This window comes from Oratosquilla oratoria, chromosome 40 (genome assembly GCF_046742065.1).
Source record: "Oratosquilla oratoria isolate Oo_2021 chromosome 40, ASM4674206v1, whole genome shotgun sequence".
Classification (NCBI taxonomy): domain Eukaryota; kingdom Metazoa; phylum Arthropoda; class Malacostraca; order Stomatopoda; family Squillidae; genus Oratosquilla; species Oratosquilla oratoria.
In genome coordinates, this window is record NC_134816.1 from 27,960,834 (window position 1) to 27,968,333 (window position 7,500).

The 7,500-nt window shown below is 41.9% G+C and overlaps 1 protein-coding gene across 3 annotated transcripts in view; it reads left to right on the top strand.

The window, feature by feature from the left end:
- LOC143020730 (inactive phospholipase C-like protein 2) overlaps nucleotides 1-7,500 on the top strand; it is a 208,285-nt gene that overhangs the window by 162,114 nt on the left and 38,671 nt on the right. For all 3 annotated transcript variants that reach the window (XM_076177430.1, XM_076177431.1, XM_076177432.1), the window contains 2 exons: nucleotides 3,451-3,620; nucleotides 7,397-7,500. The exon at nucleotides 7,397-7,500 is cut by the window's right edge and continues 9 nt beyond it. In XM_076177430.1, coding sequence (XP_076033545.1) covers nucleotides 3,451-3,620; nucleotides 7,397-7,500 — 274 coding nt within the window. The remainder of the gene's footprint in view (nucleotides 1-3,450; nucleotides 3,621-7,396) is intronic.

The following is a 7,500-nucleotide window of genomic DNA, read 5'->3' on the forward strand; positions in this document are numbered from 1 at the left end:
ACTTTTTGAAACAGGCAATCTTGGAAAGGAGGGGGGAATGACATTCAGACAAATGGTGAAAGGGGTGAATGGGCCAAGTAAGGCTGAGAACCCTTGGTCTATACTATTATGACGGTCGTGATTTGGGTGACCTTCGTAGATGTGTTCATTAAAAAAAAGTAATAATAATGATGATAATGATGATATTAATAATAATAATGATAATGATGATAATAATAATAATAATAATAATAATAATAATTATAATAATAATAATAATAATAATAATGATAATAATAATAATAATGATAATAATGATAGTAGTAGTAATGATGATGATGATGATGATGATGATGATGATGATGATGATGATGATGATGATGATGATGATGATGATGATGATGATGATGATGATGATGATGATGATGATGATGATAATAATAATAATAATGATAACAATAATAATCTAGGCTTAACCCTCTAGAAATCTAGCCCACATCTCCTTACCTCTATTTTCCCCACTATCTAGGCCTAGATCCAATCAATGTACCTATGCCGGAAGTTACAGAACATCAAATTAGATAAAAATAAATAAAATAAAATAAATATATAGAATAGAGTTAAATCATCAAAAAAGGGTAAAATGAAAACAAAACGAATCAAATTATATGGAATTATATAAAATGGATAAAGAATAGAATGAAATGAACTAGAATGATAAATACGAACAGATGAGGTACTTTTCTATTTTTCTTTTTTATCTTTTTTCTTTCTCTCTTTCTAATTTTCTCTTTTTTCCATAAAGTTCCCATGATTGAATCACTATGTCACAGTACCCGTGATGAAATATCATTTACAAAAAAAAAAAAAAAAAAAAAAAGTAGATGCAGCTGGTACGGACCAGCAAGCTACAGCTGGTTCCCAGCAGCTGGTGTACCAGCAGCTCTACACACAGCGCCTTTAACCCTTCACCCGCCACGAACCGTCGACCTGATTGTATTGTATCTCCAACACTGGCGCTACAGACGATTTTATTACCCTCTCGGGGGATGGTTCGAGTCCTGAAACTAGGGTCACGGTTGCTGGAAGCTCAGTTCAATCGAGAATCCTCTGACTGGCCCCTCTGACGACTAAAATACTCTGGATCTTCACAAGACACATTATAGTTGTCAGCAATACCAACTTCACCGAAGAAACACGATTTCAAAGTCAGTGTTACCAACACTACCGAAGAAACACAATTTCAACATCTGCGTAGGGTGCATGGAACTCACGCGGTTCCCCATTTGGAGCCAGTCCTCTGAGAGAGAGAGAGAGAGAGAGAGAGAGAGAGAGAGAGAGAGAGAGAGAGAGAGAGAGAGAGAGAGAGAGAGAGAGAAAGAGAGAAAGAGAGAGAGAGTCCCAAGCAACTTTATTCGTACTCAACCCCTTCAATATGGCGTCGCATTGATCTATCGATTTATTGATTTATCTAACTATTGATGTATTTATCTATCTATTTACTTACATATTCGCTTATTTGTTTGTTAGTTTTATTGATGTATCTGTTTATTTATCTAAATACTTTTTTTTCTTTCTTTACTTAATCATTCATCAATTTGTTTACTTACTTATCCGTTCATTTGTTTGTTTGTATGTTTATTGTTACAAATACCAGTCGCTTTTATTTGAGTGAAAATCATATTCTCAGTCTAGCCGGGGTATCCGAATTGAAGGCGTTACAAACCCAAGGAGATGAATCCATCGGTGTTGTTCCTCTTTAGCTGCTTTTCCGCTCTGGACGCTAACCCTGGGCGATTTTCACCCTCTAGGGGGCAAACCCTCACAGTCCACTCTGTGACCTTGTTGCCTCTAGATCAGATCATCGATCTTTTTCGTTGTTCAGGTCGAATCATTCGTCTCCCCCTCTCCTCCCCTTTCTCCCCTCTCCCCCTCTCCCCCCTCTCTCCCTCCCCCCTTTCCCCCAACGACATCCCATGAGCCATCCATCACTGCCACAATTAACCTTCAATAAGAAACAATCCTGATTACTTTTAACCAGCCCTCCGTTCTTCTACATGCCCTCCTTCAGCCTCTTATTTACTTCATCGATGCCTCAGCCCCTACGGTGCTTTATTACCCTCTAGGATGGAAACCCTGGTTATTGTTGACTCTAACATGGTGACAGCTACTGATCTTCCTCTCGGTGACTTCAAACAAAGAAGCTTTTTTCTGGGCCAAAGGGTTTACTTGTCCTTGATGAACCGTTTTACCACGTTTTCTCTTTTTAGTATTTACCCCCAAATGTCCTCATGTGATTTTATTCATCCTTAATCCCATCTACCCCCCAGATGGTACTCATCCTCTCTTTTCTCTATCCATCTGTGACAGATGGTACACATTCTCATCTGTCTATCCATCTGCGTTAGATGGTACACATCTCTTCTCTGTCTATCCATCTACGCTAAACGGTGCCCATTCTCTTCTATCCATCTGCGTTAGATGGTACACATTCCCTTCTGCGACAGATGGTTCCCATTCTCTCCTGTCTATCCATCTGCGCTAAATGGTACCCATTCTCGATTCTGTCTACCACAGTCCTGTTCCACCCATCTACCCAGTGTAGGTCTTATGGTCTCTTGCAGTCTCCTTCATTCTTATGGTCTTATCTCACTGGTACTTACCTTCCGGTAAGGTAAGTGGGTGGCAACTCTCAAGGGAAGGAAAGGTGTCAAAATGTCACCCTTGACGTACCGCGTGACGCTGGTCATATGCTGGGTACCACATGGCGCCATGAGATTTTTTGTGTGACCCCCATACCTTAACTGTGTCATGGATTCAATCAAGCTCAATTAACTTCTATTTTTGTGTGTAGAAGGACACTTATCCTTCTCTGGCCCAGCTTCCCTAAGAATGTTTCATGTGTCTTCTCCATGACACTCTCCTTTTGGTAAGTGAAAATATTAACCCTCATTTGGTTATTAAACTTGATTCTACCCTCGGGTTAGGCCTCGAGGTAGTCTAGTGGATACCGTGTCGAACTCATGAGCAGGAGGTCGTTGAATTCAATTCTCTGACCCCACTGCTTGCTTTTCGTGTTGATTCCCGACACCCCTGGCCAGGCGAGGAGGTAACCCAAACAAAAAAAAAAAAAAAAAAAAAAAAAAAAAAAAAAAAAAAAAAAAAAAAAAAAAAAAAAAAAAAAAAAAAAAAAAAAAAAACAGTGGCTTATCACAACTGACAGGGCTTGCCCTACCAGGGGTTTCTCACTTACCAATTCGTGGGAATGGGATGGTGAGTGAGTACCCTCGGGCACTTGTTCTATTTGATCATATTTTGAGTTTGGTTGCTTCCAGACACTTAAAGAATTAGTCGCAGTGATAAAATCTCCCGACTGGAGACCTTTTGGTCCAGAACGGGACCCACGAAGAACCTTCAGACTTACCAGAGACCCTCCACGTCCTCTTACTGTTCCCCTTTCTCTCGTCACAGCTCCTGACGCCGTCGAGAACAACCAGACCCTGAGGGACACGTGGCTGAAGGAGATCTTCGAGAAGGCCACGAGGGATGCCACGGGTTGCATCGACCAGACAACCTGCATCCGGCTCATCAAAACTCTTGACGACAAGGTCGCCACCGTCCGGGTGAAACAGAAGCTCCAGGTAAGGTATTTCCCCTGGAGGGAACTCTTCCAAGGTTATATATGGTTCCTTGTTCGAACGGCCATGAACAACAACAACAACAACAACATCATCATCATCATCATCATCCCTACTCTCGTTTTTTGGCTTCCGCTGTTAATCTCATCAAGGACATTAAAACAAACTCCTATTAACCATCATCACTAATACAATTATCATTTACTCTTATCCTTGCCATCATGAATATTGTCCCCATAGAGCATTTGTTTCCCAACTAACATATTCGGACACTTTTCCAGCCCAAGCCCACCATGGATACTATTTCAGTATTGGAACGTTTTTAAAGGAGATGCATATCCACTGCATGCGACTGACCTCTTCAGCCCTGCTGTGGCGTTGGGCCTTTGGAGCGTTGGTGCGTTGGGTCAACGTTGGGACACAGTCAGTTTTTGACCATAAAATCCTCAACATTTTAGTCAGCTACATTAGCTCCTCCCAAATCAATAACAGCTATCTTGAATACAGATGTAACCATGACTCAAATTATTCTAGTTTACTCTTGGTGTGAGTTGTAGATTATTTTTTCCATCGAAATTACATCAGACTGGTGTGGATAAAAGGAAATAGATTTTAATGATACATATACCAAAGATACTTTCCCCTTTATGAGAGGGGTGGCCGAGCACACACTGACGTTATACAACTAAAACCCATTTAAAGCCCCTCCCGGTCTAGTGGATGATGGGGTCATCTCTTAATTCCGGCACACCGCTCGGGTCAAGGGCAACACAGCAACGAACATACAGTAATCCAACTCATCATCCACTCGAGGTGACATGAAATGGATGAGGATAATATCCTTTTGGGCCGCGTTATCCTTTCATCTATTCACAATATCCCTCCATTCACTATCTTTTGCACTCTCTCCTCCCTACTCAACAGGCATTCCTCTTTCATTCGAAGCCTCGTTCATCCCACTCATTCACATCATTCTCAGTCATTCTATCGAGATAATTCCACACACTATCATTTGATCTCTCTCTCTCTCTCTCTCTCTCTCTCTCTCTCTCTCTCTCTCTCTCTCTCTCTCTCTCTCTCTCTCTCTCTCTCTCTCTCTCTCTCTCTCTTTCCTGCTCGACAGACATTCCTCTTGCATCCAAAGCCTCGTTCATCCCCACTTATCCACCTCATCCACTTAGTTCTTCTCTCGAGCTTATTCCATCCACCTCTCCACCTTCATCCACTCATTCATTACCTTCCTTTCAAACCAGCTACATCCACCTTTGCTTCCCTCGTGATTTTATCTAGTCTTCCCTTTCATGCATTCTCTGCATGTTACAAAACCACCTCAGTATTCTTTGATCTACCCTACCCACATTTCCCGGGTCGCCATATATTGTATGCCGCCAGTTCCCTACACGTGAACTCTGCGTACCTCCGGTCCGTGGGGGCGTCAACACAGTCCCTAGAATATTAAATGCATAAATCATATGCCACCAGTGCCCTACACGTGAACTCTGCGTACCTCTGGTCCGTGGTGGCGTCAACACAGTCCCTAGAATATTAAATGCATAAATCATATGCCACCAGTGTCCTACACGTGAACTCTGCGCGCCTCTGGTCCATATGGGTGTCAACATAGTCCCTGTATATGTTCCATACACTCAGCACCCTATAACGTGAAGTCTATGTCACTCTGCGTGACTGCGGTCCGGATGGGGTATGGCTCTGAGCTCGTGCTTAAGTGGAAACTCGGTCGACAAAAGAGAATGTCGAACGTGCGATGACAGATGAGATGCTTCGGGTCGGTGCAACGTTGCAAAGCCGATGAAGATCGAGTTTGCAATATTGATGCAAACCTGAGAGACCTGCCGGACGCGTCCATTGTGACAAAGAAAAAAAAAAAAAAAAAAAAAAAAAAAAAAAGGACGACGACGGCTGGACCGGACCCCAACCGCCCGCGGTCTCGTCTGAATAGAATCGCGCGGCATCGGACAGAAGAGAATCATCAAAGTTTGCCACCACGGTGCTATAGAGTATGTGACCCTGGCTACACATGTTGTCAAAATATATGAAGCTTGCTACCATCACCTTCCTTTGGATGACAACACACGTTTTTGTTCAGGACGCCATAGCTCCCCATAGGAGTGGGGAGAGGAGGGGAGCTAATTCTCTCCACTCTCTCCTCCCCCAGGTCGTTTCCCTCCCCCCCTCTCCCCCTCCCGTTTAGAATCACTTGGCTGCTACATTGAGTCAATTTTATTACTCTTTGATAGAGGTAGAGAAGGAGGAGGAGGAGGAGGAAGAGAAGGGGAGGAGGAAGGGAAAGAGGAGGAGGAGAAAAGGGGAGGAGGAGGTGTAGGATTAGGAATGGAAGAAGGAGGAGGAGGATTAAGAAGAGAAGAAGGAGGAGGAGGAGGAGGAGGAAAGGAAGGAGGAGGAGGAGGAGGAGAAAGAGAAGGAGGAAAAAGGGAGGAGGAGGATTAGAAAGGGAAGAAGGAGGAAGAAAAGGAAAAGAAGAAGGGAGAGTAGAAAGAGAAAGAGGAGGAGGAGGTGAAGGAGGAAGAGAAGGAGGAAGGGGAGGAGGAAGTGAAGGAGGAGGAGGAGGAGGAGGAGGAAACGAAGGGGGAAAAAGGGAGGATTAGGAGGATTAGGAAGGGAAGAAAGAGGAAGAGAAGGAAAAGAAGAAGGAAGAGCAGAAAGAGAAAGAGAAAGAGGAGAAGGAAGGGAAGGAGGAAGAAGAGGAGGAAGTGAAGGAGTGGGAGAAGGAAGTAAAGGAGGAGGAGGAGGAGGAGGAGGAAGAGGACCTAAGATGACGTCATCAAACCCCATCTCGGCTGAGTTAACTTTCTTTGTGACCGAATACGAGGTTACGAAGTTAGATGAGAAATTGGGAGGAAGTGGGGGTGGGAGGGGGAGGGGGAGGGGGGAGCATGTTAGTGTCTGTCTAGCTCCCTCCTTTCCCCCCACCCATAACCACCTCCCCCTCCCCCTCCCACCCCCACTTCCTCCCAATTTCTCATCTAACTTCGTAACCAACCAGAATAAGATATATAAAGAATTAATAATCTATCCCACTGGGAGGTCCATGTTGTAGGGTCGTCGCGGTGCATTAGTATGGTCCTTGGTTTATAGTAAGCAGTCGCTCATTCAAGGGTTTGAATCCCAATGGAAGAGCTTAATTAATTCCAGACGTCATAATGCCACACATATTTATCTATTTGTCTGTCTATTTATTTTTGTCTATTTGTTTGCCTATTGATCTATTTATATACTAATTCAAATTTCTATTTATCAATATTTTATCTGTTCATTCATTCATTTATTCACCAATTTATTTATTCATTTATTTACTTATCTCTTCATTTACCTATCTATTTATTTTTCATTTATTCATTTATTTAAATATTTACCTATTTACTGATTTATTCATTTATCTATTAATATATCTATTCGTTTATTTTTCTATTCATCTATTCATTTATTCACTTACCTATTCACTTATTCATTAGTTTATTTACTTATTTATATTTTTATTTGTTTACTTATTTATCTATTCATTTGCCTATATGCTTATTCATTCATTTATCTATTTATTTATTCATTCATCTCTTCATTTAATCATTTACCTATTTACTTATTTTCATTCATCTATCTATCTATTCATCTCTATATATTTATCTATTTATCTATTTTTCTTCATCTATCTGTCTATCATATATCTATTTATCTATCTATACATTTATCTGTTTATCTATTTTTTTTCTTCCTCTTTCATGTGACCTCTTTCCCTTCAGGAGTTTGACCTGACGAAGACAGACTGCAGTCGAGGTCGAATCGGGAGCCAGGAATTTGTGGAGATGTTCAAGGAGATCGCCACCAGGCCGGAGATCTACTTCCT